Source organism: Glossina fuscipes, unplaced genomic scaffold (genome assembly GCF_014805625.2).
Source record: "Glossina fuscipes isolate IAEA_lab_2018 unplaced genomic scaffold, Yale_Gfus_2 112, whole genome shotgun sequence".
Classification (NCBI taxonomy): domain Eukaryota; kingdom Metazoa; phylum Arthropoda; class Insecta; order Diptera; family Glossinidae; genus Glossina; species Glossina fuscipes.
Window position 1 is genome coordinate 3,805,842 of NW_023998455.1, and position 18,596 is coordinate 3,824,437.

Sequence of the window (18,596 nt, forward strand, 5' to 3'; positions counted from 1 at the left end):
TTATTTTAAGAATATTAAGAAGAAGGCCGAACTCTTCTCGTACGAACGATTTCGAATTTGCGCAACAACAATTTTGAATGCAAACGGCTACCGCGACATTTAGAAAACCTTCACCTTCTTTGAAAAGAGTTCGATATTCTTCTCACAATGAATTGTTAAAAAGTCTAACGTCTAACCTAAAGAACATACTAGACGTTATTAAAGGAAAAGCATTAGATTGAAATTGCAAACTTAGAAATTCAAAGATATAATGGGAAAAATTCAAAAAAAAATCGTTGGTGCAGTAAATTGGATATCAAGTCTTTAGTAAATATTACCCATAGCCAAAATTATGCAGTATGCAGTGAAAGAAAATAGCAATCATTCTAGAACGACATAATATGGCTCAGAACATCATTTTAAATATCTCTATGAATATATGATGGCCTTATTTATTTTATTTGACACAATGATTAACCTAAGGAGAAAGGAAAGGAAAAGTCGAAAAGAAAGATTATTACAGTAAAAACAATCAATCTTCCTGTTTTCTACGATTTTATCTTTCCTCTTTCTTCTTCTGTTACCTCTTTTTCTTTTGCCTTTTTTTTATTCTTGCTGACTTCTTTTTAGTATCCTTTCTGCAACCTTTTCTTTTTCTTCTCTTCATTTCTCTAATAATTCTAGTTGCTTTATCTCTTTTTCTTATCTTCTGTCTTTTCTTTCTTTCGTTTCTTTTAGGATTCTTTTCCCAGGCTTTTCTTCGCTTTCTTTTATGTTTTCGTTTTACTTCTTCTCGCTTTTCTTTATTTTTTGGTTTCTTTTCGTATTCTCCTCCTTTATTTCATTTTTCTTCTTCTTTCCTTTCTGATTTCTTCTCTTCCCTTTCGCTTTTTATTTCTTTCTGTTCTAATGCTTTTCTAGCCTTTTTCTTCTCTTACTTCTTAAAGTGCAGTATATCCTTTTCTTTGTTTTTCTTTTCTTTCTTTCATTTGGATTCGTATTCTTTTTTCTATCTTTTCTTATTCTTCTCTTTTTCATTTGCTTTTTCACTTTTCTACGCCTTTTTTCTCATTTTTTTCCTTCATTTCCATTTTCTAGTCGCTTTCTTTTCTAGCTGTCTTCTTCTTTTTTTTTATATTCTTCTCTACTCGTCTCCTCAATTTCTTTCCGCCCTTTTCTTTTCATATTGATTTTCTATCCCTTCTTCTTTTGCTCTTTCTTTTCTTTTACTTCCTTTTTCTCTCTTTTTCTTCTCTTCTCTCATTTCTTTCTTTCATTTCTGTTTGTATATTTTTCTCCTAATTTTTCTTTTTCTTCTCCAGTCTTTTCTTTTCTCTCATGCTTTTGTTTTTCCCTTCTCTTCTTTTACTTTTTTTTTTGTTAATTTTTTTCCTTTTCTCTTTTCTTAACGTAACCCCTTCCTATTTTTTCTACTTCTAGTCCTTCCCATTTTTCTTCTTTGCTTGTCTTTTCCCGGCTTTTCTTTCTTTCTTCTTTTCGCATATTCTATTTTTCTCCTTTGTTGTTCTTCTTCTTCTTTCTCTTTTCATTTCTTTTTCCCTTTTATACCCATATGTGTCCAAATCAATTTTAAACATTTTTTATTTAACTTGCTTTCCTGCCGACGTCGAAATTCCCGATCAATATTTCTTAAACTTTATTATGCCTGATCGTTCCAACAATTTGCACATATCTTTCATACCGGCAACCATGCTATGAATAGTAAGGAGAAACTTTCAAAAGAGCGCACCCTAAGTTGTGGCAGATCAGGTTTATCTTCATATGGGTATCAAATGAAAGGGCTTAAATAGCCGAATGGTTAAAAAAAAAAGGGTAACAAATTAATAAAAATGTTGAAAACAACCTTTCACTTAAATAAATCTGAAGGCAGAAATATAGCCGTATTAAAAATGATTGGCACGTAATCTGTTCTCCTTAGTTTAGTTCATTTAAATAAGTTGTTGTTTTACAACATTTTTTCTAAGTAACTTATTGGGCCCTTAAAGGCAAACATCGCGCAGCTTCATCTTCTTCATAAAACTCAGAAGAAAAAAGGAAAGTTTCCCAAAGTCCTAAAGTCCGGCAATCGTAAGTTTCAAGGTCAAGGGTACGAAATTTTGTAAGTATCGCTATTACTAAGACTGTGTGGTTGGGCGCTTCAAATTTTCCAACAATCGTAAGTTTCAAGGTCAAGTGTACGCCAATTTGTACCGGATAGCAGTGGTTGGATCATTTACGGATCTGCGAGTAGGTAAGAATCGCTATTACCAAGACTGTGTATTCGTCGGTGTCAAATCTCAATGCGGTAGAATTGATTGTGATCGCAGTCGATTGAACACACACCTATTAGGCAGCGGCTGCTTTCCTATCACTTGCTATCTCTTTCTTCTCTTCGTTCCGACAATCGCCACGTTACACGAATAGGAGACATAGTTACGAATGTTTTGATCGTATATAAAAGAAAAAAATAATAAAAAAGTGTAACCCATTACTACTAAGCCTTGATTAAATGGTCAATTTTAATTGATTGAATTGCTATCCTAAACTGCGCCAATTCATTTATTTATTTGAAAACATTCTTCATATCTTTTATATCAATTATTAGGTAGTAGGTAATAGCACACATATGATTGCATTTGATTGCATTGCTTACTATAGAGTACCTGTATGTGCATTTGAAAACAATGGATAATCCCTGGCAATAAATCTTCGAGCACATATATATATATGTACATTAGAACTAACAAACGATAGTCTCTGTCTATGTACGTAACGACAATATTAAACAATTTGTATTACGATTGTTTTGCCGCCACTCATGTGGCGGATTCATGTAATAATCGAAACCACCTACAAATCTTATGTCTACATATTCATGAGCGGAGCAATAATAATAATTATAATAATATTGGTAATAAGCCATCTAAAGAGTAATGAGAAGAGAATTTGTATTGATGTATGGCATGAAAATGATAAAATATCAAAAATCGTAAATTTTCATAAAAGATGCACCAGATGCACCCAGCACCAAGTAAGGGTTTCGATAGCGTAGCAGCAGAGAAGCGAATAAGCGACCGTTAGAAGCAAAATAAAGAAGCTTAGAATTTGCTTAACTATAAAATGTTGCAACTTTAGAACATTGAGATGCAGTCAACTTTTGTATCGAACTAGAATACATTGATTTGCGGAAGATTTTTGAATATTAGGAGAGAAAAAAAGAAAAAAAAAAAAAAAAGAAAAGCAAAAAGAAAAAGAAGACCAAGAAAAGTGAAATTTATTAAATCAAATATAAATCATTTTTCATTAGAAATGAATTTTAAAAATTTCCTCTTCATACTTAACGGTATGGTATACAAATTTCTTCTTTTAATGCATAAGAAAAGCATAAGAAAAACCTTTTGAATGATACAAAGAAAATACAAAAAAAAAATTAAAAATTAAAAATCAAAAAGAAAACCGTTTTAAATCATAACGAGGTTATGTATTTCAAAGTGTGCGTATGTGTTAATGCATCGTGGCTGTAACTGATAAAATACTTCCTTTATCTTAGATACCCAAGATACTTACAGTGCGCGAAGCAAACACTGAGAGAAAAGTCTTTTGCGCAACCGCTCTCTCTCTCTCTCTCTCTCTAGATATATATATAAATATATATCGTGTTTCTCTTTTTCTAACTCTTCTTCTTCTTCTTCTTCTTATTGCTAAGTTCATTACAATACATACATGAGAAAAGTCTTTTGCTGCTGATGGGGGGGCATGGCCAACTTAGCAAACGAAAAAGCAGAGAGAAATCAAAGCTGATGATAAATAAAAATTGAATTATACTAGAGATTGCTTATCTTTAACCGGAGACATGTATACTTGACCTTAAAATTGGCCAACTTTAGCTTAACATCGAAAACACAAACAAAAACAAAAACAAATTATAATAATAAAATATTTATATTTGTAAACACAACTCGAATTTTAAACTTTCTTCGTTTCAGGTCTGCTTATATTAAGTCCCGTTTGTAGAGTAAGTTAAATCATTTTCATCTTTAGTTGGCATTGAATTGAAAATATATTTTGGAATTATGGTTTTAATTACTACTTAGACTCAAAGTACATATAACTATGGTGGTCTCGAAACCGATAAGCTAACTGCCGCTGCTGTTAGTGCTCCGATACGTCCGCTGACGGCTGCTTATCCTTCCGCTACAACCGGTGCGGCCGTTTTTCCTACTGCACCCACCGCTTTCGGCGGCGTTGCAGCTTCAGCCGCCACTGCTCCAGCAGGATCCTTTGGGGGTTTCGGCGCCACATCTCAAGGTCAACGTACTCTAACACCTCTTTCGCCCAGCACAACGGGCAAACGTCCTTCAACTCTACCGCAAAGGCCTACAGCCGCTTCTGCGGCTGGTTCACCCGGACTCTACGGACAATTTGGTGTTACTGGTGCGGTTAGAGGTTTAACTACCGCCACGGGCTCGTCAGCTCCAAATGACGCGGAGGGCGATTACTCTGCCATTCCTGGTGTACCCGGCATTGATTATCCCCTTTTTAGTCAAGTGCCTCCAACAAATTTTGATTGCGCTCAACAGGCTCTGCCAGGTTATTATGCCGATATTGAAGCTCAATGTCAAGTCTTTCATATATGTGCTCTCAATCGTACTTATTCTTTCCTGTGCCCGAATGGGACCATATTTAGCCAAGAGGTTTTGGTCTGCGTTTGGTGGAATCAATACGATTGTGCTTCAGCTCCAAGTTTATACGCGAACAATGCATTCATTTATGATTACGGTACCGAAAGAATTCCGACTAATGCCGGCTATCAAGGTGGTGCGCCAACGCAACAAATCGGTCGCGGACAAAGCAATTTACTAAGCAATACCGGTAGAACATCGGCTGGCCCCGCTAGCGGTATATTCGGTGCTAATAATTTGCGTGCCAACCTACCAGGAGCAAATAATATTGCCATACAATCTAATACTTTATCGACGGTACCATCGGCGGTTGGTCGTTTCAATCCTTCGGTTGTTGGTAACGCACCTTCTCAAGCATTCCCCGGCGCTACAGCTTCTACGTACGGCGGCATATTACGCCCTGCAAATGCAGCCGTAAGTTCTGCTGGGGCGGGCAATACAGCCGCAGCCAATTATGGCGGAGCTATACAGGAACCTGCCTACTCAAACGCTCGAGTCGCTACACCAACTAGCAATCGAGAATACTTGCCGCCTCGTCGAAATTAATTTTACAAAATTTAAATAAATCAATTAAAGCAAATTTTTCATTCATGAACAAATCGATAAAATGTTCCTGTTCTCGGCGATTTATCCGCAACAAAAAAAAAAAAAAAAACGCTCCAACAAAAAGGCAACTCTGTGTACGTTAATAGGTTAAGATTAGATATTTTATATACCATCTCTTCATGCAATTCTATTTACTAAATTTTAAGGGCATGCCTTGTCTTCTTCTTTCTCGAACTATTTTGCATTAAATCACACACACTTATGTAGATATTTTTAAACCATAAATAAATTTTATTTGCAATTACAAGAGATTTTAAATATGATATCGGACCAAAACTTGTTTATAAGAATTACAGATAAATGAGGAGATCGCAGATTGTACAGCGCTTAAGAGCCTTTTTATACTCATCACCGCAGCTTGAGGAGGAAGCTTCAGAGGTCAAATAAAGTATACATATCTTTGATCAGTATCGAATTTTGAATCGATTTAAGCACATCCGTCCGTCCCTCCGTCTAAGGTCAACATGCTTTTGTCTACAAAAATGCAGCTAGCAATATCAAATTTGACAAAAACATTGCACATATGTTGGTATTGAAAATAGGCTAAATCGGTTGAAAATCAGTCGCTTGTATTATCACTTAAAGGGAAGACACCTCTATTTTTCAATAGTAACACAAAATCATTTTTTTGCTCATTACTTCATAAACTATAGCAGATAAATCCAAAGCAATTGAAATATATATTCCAGAGGCGTTCTTGTAGTGTCTGTACCACGCCTACTCAATATTATAGTCTATCAAAATTTCACTTTGTTTTTCACTAAAAAGCCAGCTGCAAAAACCACGTAAAGCATATATAGATTTTTGGCCAGTTTCAAATCCGGAATGCACCTAAGCATACTTGTCTGTCCGTCTGTGCAAGCGCGTAGTATATTTGGTTTTTGCAAACGGGGGAATGTTTTCCTAATAGTTGTCTTAATGACCTTAGAAAGAACGTCAAATTGAAAGCAGTTATTAACCCATTAATCAATTAACTGATTCGATCTCTTTGGAATGTACGTAATTTAAAGAAATTACTTTTATTATTTTTTCTTTTTTTACTTAATACTCGCATTTATTTATTTACCTAAAATAACATAAGTATTTGATAATATGAACGCAAAAAATATGCAAAATTAATTTATTACTTTAATGGAAGAAATTACTTTCACACAAACACATTTTCTCAAGTCCATGATTATGGCAAATATACGTTCAAACGATAAAGACTTGGTCAATACTCTCCAATTAGCTTGAATGTGTGTGTGTCGTTGCCACTTTACCGGTTTACAAATTTGATAGAGACATTTGATGTTTTTGGCACGCCTGCTGCTATTGAAAATGGGCGAAATTAATCGATTGCGTTTTTATTGAACAACAGTTTATGAGTATTTGCTCATTAGTCACAAATGATGAAAGATAGAAAGATGAAATTTACTTTACGAAAAACTTTTCCACTTGTATGATTGAATGTTCCTTTAATTCACTTTTTTGCCGTTTTATGCTTACCTGTCGTAAGGTAAAAGAGACAGAAGTATGTTTAAAACTGTTTTGCACATCTCTGATGTGAAGATATATTATCCACGCAAGAAGGCGTTAATTCGAAATTAATTATGGTGGACAACGTGAACTGGTAGATTAATTTGTCCTTGATAATATCAGCTGGGTGGGTATCATTTAAAGGAGGTGTGTTAGTTCTAAATTAAATATCTCGGACGCCAAGTGATGTAGTGAATCAATTTTTTCGTCACAATACCGTTATAATACGTATAAGAAAAAAAAAAAAGAAACAAGTTGGAGAGTAGAATGCGATAAAGTGCGTTAGTCGTAATTCAGTTATGGTCGCCGTTTAAAAAAAACCCAAAAACGTTTGTGTGCTGGGTACGCGACCCGCCGAATATAACTTTCCCGCTTGTTTTAACTGCAATTTTTTGATTGCATGGCTTTGCTAGCACGTACGCACTCTTTCATCGAAATTTTCTTTGATGCAGCATCGAATATCCTCCTTCCATGCAACCTATTGGTTGTGGATTTTTTGGCAAGGACCATGGACTTCAAATAACCCCTTAAAAAGAAATCCAGCACTCTCTCGTGTAACGTTCCATTTGGTACTAATCTTAAACTGTGCAAGAGATCGATATGACTCGGTGTCCAAAAGATTTTCATATTGTCCCCCTGCAAATGGGGATCGAATTCCTTACCTTAGTATTGTGTTGATAATGTTTCGAATTTCGAATTTAAGGGATTGTGGATAGAAAACCATTTTCATTATGTCAAAGCAAAAGTATTTCAATTTCGAATTGAATCAATATTAAAAATATCTTTTTGATTTTAATTAAAGGCTTTTCTATTCCCGTCATATCTCGACAAATAAATAGAATGTCGAAAAAAATTTGGAAGAAATTGCGAGTTTTTTTTGGAATTCCGAAAAAACACTTTAGTTTGCTTGCGGGTACAATCGCTGTCACCAGCTTATTAACAATATTTTTCTCTGGTTTTCGTTATGAGGCGAAAAAATGTAAACAATTTCTGGTTAATGTAGCGGCCATTATACTGCTCCGATTTGTTGTTCTCGAGCATTTAGGTTTTTCGATTCAAGCGTTCCTGGTAACGAAATGGGAACAATGGTCTTCTCATTCTGTCGGCTCTAGCGAGCACGAGCTCACGTCGCGGCATAACTACAATATCATCAAATATTTAAAACTTCGCCTGCACAGCGTTAAGGCAGAATTGGAATTATCGCCACGTCATAAGGACGAATCATTAAATCTGGAATATAGAATGATAACACATGAACTATGGCTATATTCCAAGTACTTCATTGCGGTTATGGTGCTCATCATTTATTCACGCAATCCGTACGTTTATTATAATACACAAACGGTGCGGGCGACATTAACCAATTATCGTTTAGACACGTACGGCTTGGAAGAGGCGAAAATAATTGAGGATTTATATACGTATATTAACAATACTCTCATACAACCGTTCAATCAAGGTGTAGACTACGATGATAAGCGTATAGAAGAGCCCGGTTGGCTACATTTTCAATTGGCCAAATTATTGGGTGTTGTACGTTTGCAACAAGTTCGCCATGCTGTCAAAGCAAATGGTATGAAATCCGTATATTTCGCTAATGAGAAATATATGCCTGACTGGGAGAAGAGTGATAAAAAATTTCATTATATCGATAAATATTGGCGTACATATGAGCCATGGCATGCTAAGAAGGATGGCGGACTTAGCACCTGGCTGCTGGGTAGCACTCATTATGGCTCGTTATACACATATTGGGACAATCAGGGCTATATGGCTTTATTGGCTCGTGATGCAGTAAATAGTGAAAAAGTTCTTAAATATCTAAAAGAACATCACTGGTTAGATAATCGTACTGCAGCCCTATTCATCGATTTCACTTTATATAATGTGGATTCGAATGTTTTCACAATTTGTTCTTTAATAATAGAGCAAACGCCGTTTTCTAGCGTAGTATGGCATATGAAATTGAATTCGTCCGCCTTGCTCAGCAATATTGATCAGTTCTCCTACTGGTGGCTGCTTCTGCTCTTCTTATATGCTTTAGAGCTAATACAATTTACAAAAGCGATGATTTTAAAAGCCTGGTATATACCTCGGTTTTTTGCTTCCTATTGGAATCGTGTCGATGTTTCAATTTTAATCATGAACTTTCTAATATTCATTGTCTTGAGTTTACGTGACAGTGCTGTGGTCAATTCTTTGAAGTACTTTGAGAAACTCAAAAAACTCGAATATGTAGATTTTCGAGTACCTGTTTACTTGGACTACATCGCGACACTTATGGAAGGATTTCTGGTAGCTTTAATCACTATACGCATTTGGAAGGTTCTACAATTTGCCCCCGTATTCCGCTTATTTACACACACTCTGTTTAAGGCCGCCGTTCCTTTGATGTGCAGCATAATCGGTTTACAAATCTTTCTAATGGCTGTGAGTTTGGCTGCTCAGATTATCAACGGTTCGCATAGTGAAAATTTTGCCCGTTATTTTACCAGCATTACGTCAATAATAAGTTTCAGCTTTGGATTCAGCTCTCGCACTTCCCCTAAAGATTTAAGTCATGGTGGCAGCGTTCTGGGTTTTATACTTTATATTATTCTCATGTTCGTCATTGCTATATTTCTGATCAATTTTTTTGTTACACTGATAATTGAATACTTAAAGGAGGCCCGAAAAGAACGAGACCAACAGCAACCCGACCAATTGACTTATTGGGAATTTATTAAAGCCGAACTAAAACCATTTAAACTTAAAGTAAAAAAATTTATAAAACATTTTGCTCGGCGTAAAAAAAAACAAACTGTTGCCGATGAAATTGAAGAGCGATTTGATAAACTGCAAATGCAACGCATAAAAGCGTCGGAGAGGACCGCTCATCTTAAAAGCAGAATAGAAGAACAAAGTTCTGATCAAATTTATGACTTGGAACGCATTAAAGCTGAACGTATACAAAAAATGCATCTCATATTTCAAACACAAATTGAACTAATCGGTTGTCTGTTGGATGAACAACAGAATGCCGAAGACGAAAGTGATAGCGAAGAAGAATCAACGGGAAATTTGGAATTGTCAAGCGAAAATCAGGCATTGGAAAATCTTAACACCAAGTAGAGCTTTTAAAATGATCGACGGCACGGTATATACATATATGCTGACAGGCATGTGTTGTACGCTTCGTATTAGTGATGTTAATAAACGATTTGTATTGGAGTTGATGGGAACGATATCGACACAATACACCACCATCGCTCCCAAATTGTTGATGCACCGGGCAATCACGATCACACAAAGTCAGAGATACTGTACTCTCCAAAAGTCCTGTCTAAGCTTACAACGTTCGTGTCAAATATCGCACAAAAGCCTCTGTAAAATGCATCGACGCTAAACAATTCATCATTATTTTCTATCTTAAGATTTTAAGAGAGTAATAAATTATTTTATAAGGAAATTTGTATTAGGGAAGAAAGCACGGTTTTTGAAATATTAGATAATTCTATACAACTTTTCGCCTTTGGTCTTTCAGCAACTTAGTTTCAACTCTTTATAAAAGTCAATAATCTCCGAATTTTTTGATGTGTCTTCCAGGTGGGTGAAGTGCTCTTTGAATAATTTTTGATAGTCAAGTTTGAGATCCTTTTGTAACTGACTATGTTTACTCTTTTTGATTTTAGGTTCACTTGATGTTTGGGGGGGCACCGGGATCGAAGGATTGAACACCATTGACGTACTATCAAATTGTTCAAATAGTTCCAAAGCCGTCCTATAAAATAAAAAAAGTAGAAAAAAACGAACGAGTAATAGTAGTTCTTTTTACGCCAAATGAATTAAGAGTCCTTACAGTTTTCCTATTTCTGAAGGCAGAGAGCCTTCCCCAGTGGCTGGAACCCCATTAGCTATATGTAAAGCCATTTTGCGTACTGTAGGATGGTAATGACGGGTCAGCATTGTTAATTCATAGAGAGCCGTACACGAGGCATTGCAATATTCTGGATCCTCCAATTCCGGATTGTATTTACCTGATCCAATGCTGCAATCAGTGTCTAGGAGGATGTCTAGAACCGAAGTTAATTGAAAAGTTGTTTTAATGGTGCCCAAACTAGCTAAAGTTCCGTGATGCAATAAATGCAAAGAAACAATAAGCAAACGTTTGACAAATGCCATTAAACGTTGCTGACTAATGTTGCGCCTGCGCTTCACTAATACCTCGTCCAAAGTCTTTAGAATTATACAAAAATCGTCATGATTTTTTCCAGCATTTACAGCTAACATATTTCTATAGAAATGTTGATAAAAACGTATAGGATCTATGTTCAGAACTTCGCCCTGACCTGACAGTATAGCAAATATCGTTTGTATACAGTGCAACTGTTCACGGTATCCCAAATCCTCTTGGGTTTCCAAAATGCGATTCAGCACATCAATTAGATCGGCAAAAAAATCCAAATTAATAACATGGGCGAATCTAAGCATTTCGAAAAGATGTTTAAGTAAAGGAGAAATTTACTAAATTATTTGCGAAGTAAAAGACTTACTCTGCCAATCCTTCCAGAATGGCACTCAATACTTTTGAATTGGGATCGTTTTTTAGTACCCGAAAGTATATAGTAAACATCATTTTGACTATCTCGGTTAGTTTGTAATTTTTAGTCTGTTTGTTCTCCTCGGCACGCGTCTCTTCTAATTCTTTATTCAATTCAGCCAATTTTTTCCGCCTTTTACGTTCCTTCTTGGAAAGATTTAGCACACGTTGACGATGTGCTTCTAATTTCTTTTGTTTCAATTCGTTTTCTTTTTCCAAGTCCAAGTTAACATTTTTTATTTTTAACGCCATTAGGCAAGTAATGCATTCCAAATTAACATTATTATTTTTGGTCTTGATTAAATGATTTATGCGACGTATTATAAAAAGAGACATCTCTAGCTTTTTATCATTAGCAAATACGTAGCGAAAACATTGGTTGACTGCTGCTCGCATGCGAGGATAATTACAATTCAGCATATACACAAGCAGTTGAGCAACATTTTTAACATAATTGAAGTAAGGATGTGCAGTAAGAATCTCGCACATACTCTGCACAGACACTTCAGCCATTTTAATAGCTTGAGGTGTTTTGCTAGTCTGGCCACGTCGATTTACTGCTGCCGTTAATTTCTCCAAACGTTGTAAGAACTTTTTAAATTGTTGCAGTAAAGCATTTTCATAGGTTACTCTCTGTAAGGTAGCCTTGCGCACGTGTTGCATTTTAGTATCAACCTGACCCACACGATATTCCGGTAATATATCTTTAAAAATTTCTGTTAATGAAACTATAGCTAACTTTCGCACAGTCAGCAAATTAATTGATCCCGTAGGGCTAGTTTCATCCATAAGCTCAAATAAAGCCTTAAAATTTCGAATTTTATCTTCAGGTTTCTCCAAAATACCTGAACATATAATGCCTATACGATACTTTTGGCGTTCAATTTCCTGCTGGCGAGCTATTAATAAATCAGTAGTTGTTATTACTTTGTTCTCTGGGTTAATCGAAGCAATATTTGTATCCTCATCATTAACGATGTCTTCATCGCTATCCTCATAGAACTCCTGTTCCAGCACACTGTCCTCATTTCTTTCCTCCTCCGGTTTTTGTTTCTTAATGTTTTTTATTTTCGCCTTATAATCTACTTCTGCGGATCGGGCAATAATATCACCTTCGCGACTTTTGATAGGCAATAGATTCACTTTCACCTTTTTATTCTCCAATTCTTCTGCAGTTTTACTTGCATATTGCTTTTCCAAGCTAATAGAATATTTAAGATCCGCATGGTTTTCTTCCCCTACTTCTTCTACATATTTACGTTTTCTTTGCTTAGAATTTTTACTTAATTGCAAATATTCCAAATCTTCATCTTCCAACATATCAGCTACTTTATCCACTAGATTGTCTCCATCTTCTTCATCACTTTGAGGTGGTAAATTTGACATCCGTGTCTCCTGTCTATTCTGCCTCCTTTTCTGGGCTAAATTATCTTTTTTCCTGGCTTTTTGTATGAAAACGTTTTGTGCCTTCTCCTTCGCAGCTTTCTGTTGGGCTAATTTTTGCTGCTGTTGTTTACTTTGTGGAGCCTTTTTGTTTTTAAGATGAGCGGCTCGTTTAACGGAACTAATTTTTACCTTTTTCTGCAAATCAAAAGAAAGGTGAGAAGGAATGAATGCGAATTTTTCCTTAACGAGAAGGATCAAATAAGGTACATACTATTCCCATTTTTAACTGAAAGAAATAACTTTTTATTAAGTTTCCCTTTTATTATTTATCTATTACTAATAATTGTTACTAATTTTAAATAATAAAAATTGTTAGCTTAAAGCCGTATTAAAAAAAATAAAACCACATGTATTGGCAGTGCTGTCAAGTTATTGCCAATATTGCTATGTTTGAAGGTGACCAGACTTTCACTTAATTGTATTGATAAAAGTTATCTTTTGGCTTGTTTTGGATTGTTTTGATAGTAGTGCTTGGCAGTGAAACAATTATTATAATGAAATTAAACTTTATTACATTGTATTGAAATTAAATAGAATATTAAAAGAAGCAAAATTTGTTCAATTATCATATTACTTTTTAAAATAACAATAATAAATAACAATAATGCACTTTTATCGATAATATTAAAACACACCATCACTAATAATATAGATATATAAACAATAATATCATTTTCTTATAAATTATTTAAAGGCCTTATTCATTTAGGCAAATTAAAAAATAAATTATTTTAGATTTCAACAGACCAAAATAGAAAATGTCCGGGGATGAAGAGGATTATATGTCCGATAAATTTCTAAATGGGTAAGCACCGAGTAATGCTAGAATTAATTTAATAATATTTAATATATACATATTTAGCGGAGAAGATGTAAGACCTAGCTTAATTTACAATCGGGCGAAAAAGCGGGAATTAGCCGTAGCAGAAAAGCAAGAAGAAGTAGTTAAAAAGCAAAAGCGCAGCAAGAGAGAGCGTTTGGGCTTTATGGACAATGAAACACTGCAGGATGCGTTAAAGAAGCCGTTATCAAACGATAATAAAGGTTTTCAAATGTTAGCCAAAATGGGCTATAAGGCGGGCCAAACACTGGGAAAAAGCATAACAACTACTAACAAAGAACAAAAGTCTGCAACAGAACCAATTGGTATAATATTAAAATGTGATCGGCAAGGTTTGGGTAGAGAAGCGGCTTTAAAAGAGTTAAAAGAAAAACGTCGAGAAATAATGCTAAAGCGTTTACTAAAACAAAATGATAGAGAAATTAGTTTAGAAGAATACCGCAAAAGAGCTGCACAAAAAGCGGAAGAACGTTCAATATTGAACGCTTTAAGGTAACTTCTACAACTACAAGCTGATAGGTATTTTAAAACAAATTTTTCCACTACCTTCGTTTAAAGAAAGTGCCAAACAACCTGTGAAAATTTAGATCGCGAAGCTCAAATCGAGAAACCTGAAATGTATCGTTGGTTTTGGTATGAAAAGGAAACGGAAGAAACCGAAGATCTTGAAACAACCGAAAACGATATTGAAGAGGATTGCGCAGACGATGATTACACAAATGCTGAGAAACTGGAAATGCTAACAAGTTACTTACGTACAGCGTATAGATTTTGTTACTGGTGCGGAATACACTACGAAAGTGACGACGACATACTTGGGAACTGTCCCGGGCTTAATAAGGATGACCATTGAATGTAAAATTTGTCCTATAGGCTAATAATATATTTATGTATATGTATATATTTTAAGCTTTATATAATCTTGTAAATATATAAAAATTTGAAGATGCGCTTACAATTGAACTATTTCTCTTAATATAGGTAAACGAATAAGGAAAGTAAGTTGGAAATAAATGTCATAAATTTATACGTAGAACGGAATGCTGCTAAACACGTCCATCTAGTTTTTGTATCAGGTCGTGACATTTTTCAATAACGCTATAAATAAACGGGCGTTCCATGGGATCCATACGTAACATATAACGTATTAAATCGTGGATGTCCTATATACGATATCAAATAGCGATGAAAAAGGTGGATGGATTGAGTGGAGTGAAAATTCCAACTTACTTGCGAGTAAATGTTTTCATCAGGAATGTTAATGTTCCCACTTAATACCGCCAAAGCTACGCTATCGCCTTTTTCGTAAATGGGATCGAAAGGGCAATGAAAAAAGCACATAGCATATAAGAGACAACCTAAGCTCTGAAAATAAAGTTAATGCATTTCAAATCTATTATATTTGTCTTAACAATTAAAAAAAAAATACGAAAAATTATTTATTTCCTATTCTGCCTGTGCGACTTTTGTTAGTTGCCAGTTAACTAATTACACCCTTTTGACTGGGATTTTCATTTGGCTTCCCTCAATCCAAATTGTAATAACATAATTTTCGTTTCGTAAATTTCGGCAACTACTAGCAAGCTTTTAAAATTCTCTTTGCAAGTTTACTAGATTGCTCCGTTCAGTACGTAACCATTCCTCCACTTCAAATTTTGTTCTTTTATAAAGCTCCCAGCAAATTGCTTTCTATGACACTTAACTTTTTGCTAAATATATTTAAAAAGGCTTACGACAAAAATGATGATCACAAAACGGGAGAAGTAACGTTAGATGTATTGTGGTATCTCGGCGGGTTCTTTCACAGAAGAACCACCCGAACTGCTGGTTAGAGCTTGCTCCAAAGTCTCCCGGGGTTCGGCGGAACTTGTTGTCGCTACCTGTTCCTGACGAATCAATACGCATACTAATCCCGAACTACGTAGAAAACTAAAAATATGTTTGCACAATGACCCTTCATCATCAATATCTGGACAAAGTCAGATCTTGCTGGTTATGCTCTCGCCCTTGGTGGTATTTCGCGTTAATGGCAAAAAAACAAATTTTTTTTTATTATCTTTAGCTTCTCCTGCGCGATGATAATTTTTTTCAAAGACCATACTAACTGGAGCGAACAATCCCAACGTTATTTACGTTAACTGTAACTAGGTTTAAACATCTTTAATAAGCTAATAACATTCCACCTACGTTGTAGAGACTATCGATGTAAAGGTATGTGGATGGATAATGAAAAGTGAGCAAAAAATTTACCCAAATATCTGTGCGTTCATCAATTGTACAATAAGATTTCACAGAAAATAGTTCAGGAGCTCGATAAACTATTGAACTTCGTTCTTCTGCTTCATCTTGTAAGCGTTGCGCTTGTGTTTGACCGCAAATTTGTAGGCGGGCTTCAGTCATTGATCCTAAGTCCACAATAATGGGTTCAAAAGAATCGTTCAGGCAAATATTTGCAGTTTTTAGGTCCCTATGGGCGAGTGGCACTGGTTTAGCATCGTGTATGGCCCGCACACCTTCGCAAATACCCAGAAATATTTGCATTATCTGAGCTTCGGGCATGTGATCTCGTTTTTTAGCTCGCATGGTCAAATGATCTGCCAAGGAACCGTGTTTATAGTAAGGCAACACTATATACAAATGACTGACGGCATTTATCACAATATCCGCTGATCCCTTTAACTCGAAATCGAGGACTTTGATGACGTGTTCTGAATCAATGCGTTGACAATTTTCAATTTCCCGTAAAGCTATATTCTGATCATCTAAACTATGACAGGTAATACGCTTAAGGGCATATAATTTTCGTGTAATATTGTTCTCCACCAGATCTATTAAACTGAAACCTCTATTTAGAAAATTAGAAAAAAAAAACAACAATTAATTGTCCAAAGAGATAATCTTCCTGTTATTTATTTGCTTACCCTTGAGCTAATCTCTCACGCACTACGTATTTTGTTGAGTTGATGTTAAGTGTTTCCTTCGAACAAAAACAGCCACGTTTCATTATTAAAGTCCAACCGAAGCTATTCATTTTTATTATTCATATGTATTAAAATTTTCAACTTAAAAGTAATTTAAATAAAAATATTTAATTGTAAAAATTTTTTTTTATTCAATAATTAGTTAGTAAGCACAACAACAATTTATAGCAAAATGCTCATATGAAATGTAAATAGAGAATTATGGAGAAAGATACGAAGAAAAAGAAAGAAAAGGAAAGAAAAGCAAAAAGAAAACAATTACATAGTAAAACAGCTGTGCGTAATAACAGCTGTGTAAGAGATCAGCTGATTGCTTAGCTGTTTAGGGAAGAAGTGATAGTCGATCTCTTTTTATTTTTTTTTTGTAGAAAAATACTAAATTTTAATAAAATGCTAGATAATAAGAATAAAAGTACAAATACAAGCGAAGAAGAAACAGAATTATGGCAAGATTTTTTAAGCATAACACCTGATCCTCCCGAAAGGCGTGACAAATGTGAGAGCTGCAAGTGAGTTTGATTTGAAATTTTTGTTACTTTGTCTTTCTATTCAGTTTGTTGTTTTAGGCGTCCAAAGGTGGTTTGCTGGTGTCCTTCGCTGCCCCATCCTCCGTTGATCGTTAAAAGTTCTGTAGTTATTTTACAACATCCAGCTGAAGAAAAACGTACTTTGAGAACTGCATTAATGTTGCAATTGGGCTTGAGCGCTGGAACTTGCATAGTTTATAAAGGAAAACGGTTTCCTGGCCCCAGAAATCAACATGAACTTGAGCCCATTTTAAAGGCTCCCTATTCTTTGCTATTATATCCCAGTAAAACGTCTGTGCCTTTAGAGACTATAAAACAACAGATTATAAGTGGGTCAGTTCCCCTTCCTGGACCTCCTAGAACTTTTACTTTGGTACTAATTGATGGAACTTGGCCGCAGGCTAAGGCTATTTACGCGAGCAGCCCTTTATTACATCGAATGCTTCAAGTTAAGCTTATAGCAGCTGGCTGCAGCGATTACATTATACGTACACAACCAACCGAAGGCTGTCTCAGTACTTTAGAAACGGCCGCTCAATCGTTAGCCCTATTAGAGGACAGACCAGAATTGCGTGAATTATTAGTTAAGCCCTTGCATATGCTATGTAAATATCAACTTGACAATGGAGCTGTAGAACATCAATCTAAGGAATTTCGCATCAAACATCAACAATACCCCAAGCAGATAGGTAAACGTTTAAACCGTTTACTGAATTATAGCGCTATTTGTCGAAAAGAATCCAAAGAAGCACAAGTAGACTTGGCAACCAATATCTTATACTGTGAACAAGAGAAAACATGAAGAAAACATTACCCTACAACTATTTGGTGGATCAATTTTATATAAATGTAAAGACATAATTACAGAGTAAACTATGCTTAAAGTATCAATATTAAATCGAACGTTTAACAATTATCTTTTTTCTAACTTGAATATAGTTGTGGAAGGTTAAGTTGCGGTTATTATTATAGCATAGGGTCGTATTAATTAGTTCCATATCTATCCATGGTAAACTAAGTCTGCATACAATTTCTATATCTTTTGCTGCTACTAACGTGGTGGTAAGCCGCTAAATTATGCATTTGCAAATGCACAATAAGTTTGCGTAATAATGCTCCTATAAAAATAAAGTTGGAAATTGTATGCAGTTAGTTTCAATTAAAACGTGTGAACGTTCAGATTTATATTCACATCAATAACAATAATGCCTTTGAAGACTCCCTCGGATCTAAAAGCTCCACAATCTACTCGTATAGTAGTAATAGGGGCAGGACCGTCAGGTTTAGCAGCCGCTACGCGTTTAGTAGAAGCCGGATTTGAGAACGTTTTAATATTGGAAGCTGAAAATCGGATAGGTGGCCGAGTGTATACCGTTCCCTTCGGCGATAACGTGGTAGATTTGGGCGCCCAATGGTGTCATGGTGAAAAGGATAACG

At 35.3% G+C, this 18,596-nt stretch overlaps 7 protein-coding genes across 7 annotated transcripts in view; 5 read left to right on the forward strand and 2 right to left on the reverse strand.

Moving 5' to 3' along the window:
* Window positions 1–3,288: 3,288 nt before the first annotated feature.
* On the forward strand, window positions 3,289–5,232 carry LOC119639279. The gene is made up of 3 exons (XM_038036571.1): window positions 3,289–3,322; window positions 3,966–3,994; window positions 4,074–5,232. Exons 1-3 carry the CDS (start codon window positions 3,289–3,291, stop codon window positions 5,205–5,207), a joined length of 1,197 nt encoding a protein of 398 aa, XP_037892499.1. The 3' UTR covers window positions 5,208–5,232.
* Window positions 5,233–6,590: 1,358 nt separating this feature from the next.
* Window positions 6,591–10,079, forward strand: LOC119639444 (polycystin-2-like). The gene is made up of 2 exons (XM_038036828.1): window positions 6,591–7,764; window positions 7,831–10,079. Exons 1-2 carry the CDS (start codon window positions 7,626–7,628, stop codon window positions 9,894–9,896), a joined length of 2,205 nt encoding a protein of 734 aa, XP_037892756.1. The 5' UTR covers window positions 6,591–7,625; the 3' UTR covers window positions 9,897–10,079.
* Window positions 10,080–10,209: 130 nt separating this feature from the next.
* Window positions 10,210–13,046, reverse strand: LOC119639443 (nucleolar complex protein 3 homolog). Its single transcript, XM_038036827.1, has 4 exons — window positions 13,022–13,046; window positions 11,318–12,945; window positions 10,624–11,247; window positions 10,210–10,545 (listed from the first exon to the last, which is right to left on the reverse strand). The coding sequence occupies exons 1-4, from the start codon at window positions 13,028–13,030 to the stop codon at window positions 10,305–10,307; spliced, it is 2,502 nt and encodes an 833-aa protein (XP_037892755.1). The 5' UTR covers window positions 13,031–13,046; the 3' UTR covers window positions 10,210–10,304.
* Window positions 13,047–13,486: 440 nt separating this feature from the next.
* Window positions 13,487–14,586, forward strand: LOC119639287 (G patch domain-containing protein 11). The gene is made up of 3 exons (XM_038036585.1): window positions 13,487–13,615; window positions 13,673–14,143; window positions 14,210–14,586. Exons 1-3 carry the CDS (start codon window positions 13,569–13,571, stop codon window positions 14,502–14,504), a joined length of 813 nt encoding a protein of 270 aa, XP_037892513.1. The 5' UTR covers window positions 13,487–13,568; the 3' UTR covers window positions 14,505–14,586.
* A 27-nt stretch (window positions 14,587–14,613) lies between these two features.
* On the reverse strand, window positions 14,614–16,746 carry LOC119639286 (serine/threonine-protein kinase 16). The gene is made up of 4 exons (XM_038036584.1): window positions 16,573–16,746; window positions 15,902–16,496; window positions 14,882–15,016; window positions 14,614–14,814 (listed from the first exon to the last, which is right to left on the reverse strand). The coding sequence occupies exons 1-4, from the start codon at window positions 16,680–16,682 to the stop codon at window positions 14,698–14,700; spliced, it is 957 nt and encodes a 318-aa protein (XP_037892512.1). The 5' UTR covers window positions 16,683–16,746; the 3' UTR covers window positions 14,614–14,697.
* Window positions 16,747–16,935: 189 nt separating this feature from the next.
* LOC119639445 (tRNA-uridine aminocarboxypropyltransferase 2) lies at window positions 16,936–18,032 on the forward strand. The gene is made up of 2 exons (XM_038036829.1): window positions 16,936–17,141; window positions 17,199–18,032. The coding sequence occupies exons 1-2, from the start codon at window positions 17,023–17,025 to the stop codon at window positions 17,959–17,961; spliced, it is 882 nt and encodes a 293-aa protein (XP_037892757.1). The 5' UTR covers window positions 16,936–17,022; the 3' UTR covers window positions 17,962–18,032.
* Window positions 18,033–18,352: 320 nt separating this feature from the next.
* Window positions 18,353–18,596, forward strand: part of LOC119639588 (spermine oxidase-like) — a 3,603-nt gene continuing 3,359 nt past the window's right edge. Inside the window, exon 1 of the mRNA XM_038037054.1 lies at window positions 18,353–18,563. Within this exon, the coding sequence (XP_037892982.1) occupies window positions 18,365–18,563 (199 nt within the window). The 5' untranslated portion in view covers window positions 18,353–18,364. The remainder of the gene's footprint in view (window positions 18,564–18,596) is intronic.

Bases quoted from the DNA above. Each gene is read 5' to 3' on its own strand.
- LOC119639443 (XM_038036827.1), bottom strand. The intron at 11,248-11,317 runs GTAAGTCTTTTA...CGAAATGCTTAG, and splicing joins ATTCTGGAAGGATTGGCAGA to ATTCGCCCATGTTATTAATT. The intron at 10,546-10,623 runs GTAAGGACTCTT...TTTATTTTATAG, and splicing joins CCTTCAGAAATAGGAAAACT to GACGGCTTTGGAACTATTTG.
- LOC119639444 (XM_038036828.1), top strand. From the start codon at position 7,626: ATGTCGAAAAAAATTTGGAAGAAATTGCGAGTTTTTTTTGGAATTCCG. The intron at 7,765-7,830 runs GTAAACAATTTC...TCGAGCATTTAG, and splicing joins TCGTTATGAGGCGAAAAAAT to GTTTTTCGATTCAAGCGTTC.
- LOC119639279 (XM_038036571.1), top strand. From the start codon at position 3,289: ATGAATTTTAAAAATTTCCTCTTCATACTTAACG. The intron at 3,323-3,965 runs GTATGGTATACA...TCTTCGTTTCAG, and splicing joins TTTCCTCTTCATACTTAACG to GTCTGCTTATATTAAGTCCC. The intron at 3,995-4,073 runs GTAAGTTAAATC...ATTACTACTTAG, and splicing joins TATTAAGTCCCGTTTGTAGA to ACTCAAAGTACATATAACTA.
- LOC119639286 (XM_038036584.1), bottom strand. From the start codon at position 16,682: ATGAATAGCTTCGGTTGGACTTTAATAATGAAACGTGGCTGTTTTTGT. The intron at 16,497-16,572 runs GTAAGCAAATAA...TTTTCTAAATAG, and splicing joins CGTGAGAGATTAGCTCAAGG to AGGTTTCAGTTTAATAGATC. The intron at 15,017-15,901 runs GTAAATTTTTTG...CTTTATTTTCAG, and splicing joins ATGAACGCACAGATATTTGG to AGCTTAGGTTGTCTCTTATA.
- LOC119639445 (XM_038036829.1), top strand. From the start codon at position 17,023: ATGCTAGATAATAAGAATAAAAGTACAAATACAAGCGAAGAAGAAACA. The intron at 17,142-17,198 runs GTGAGTTTGATT...TTGTTGTTTTAG, and splicing joins GACAAATGTGAGAGCTGCAA to GCGTCCAAAGGTGGTTTGCT.
- LOC119639287 (XM_038036585.1), top strand. From the start codon at position 13,569: ATGTCCGGGGATGAAGAGGATTATATGTCCGATAAATTTCTAAATGG. The intron at 13,616-13,672 runs GTAAGCACCGAG...ATACATATTTAG, and splicing joins TCCGATAAATTTCTAAATGG to CGGAGAAGATGTAAGACCTA. The intron at 14,144-14,209 runs GTAACTTCTACA...CTTCGTTTAAAG, and splicing joins TCAATATTGAACGCTTTAAG to AAAGTGCCAAACAACCTGTG.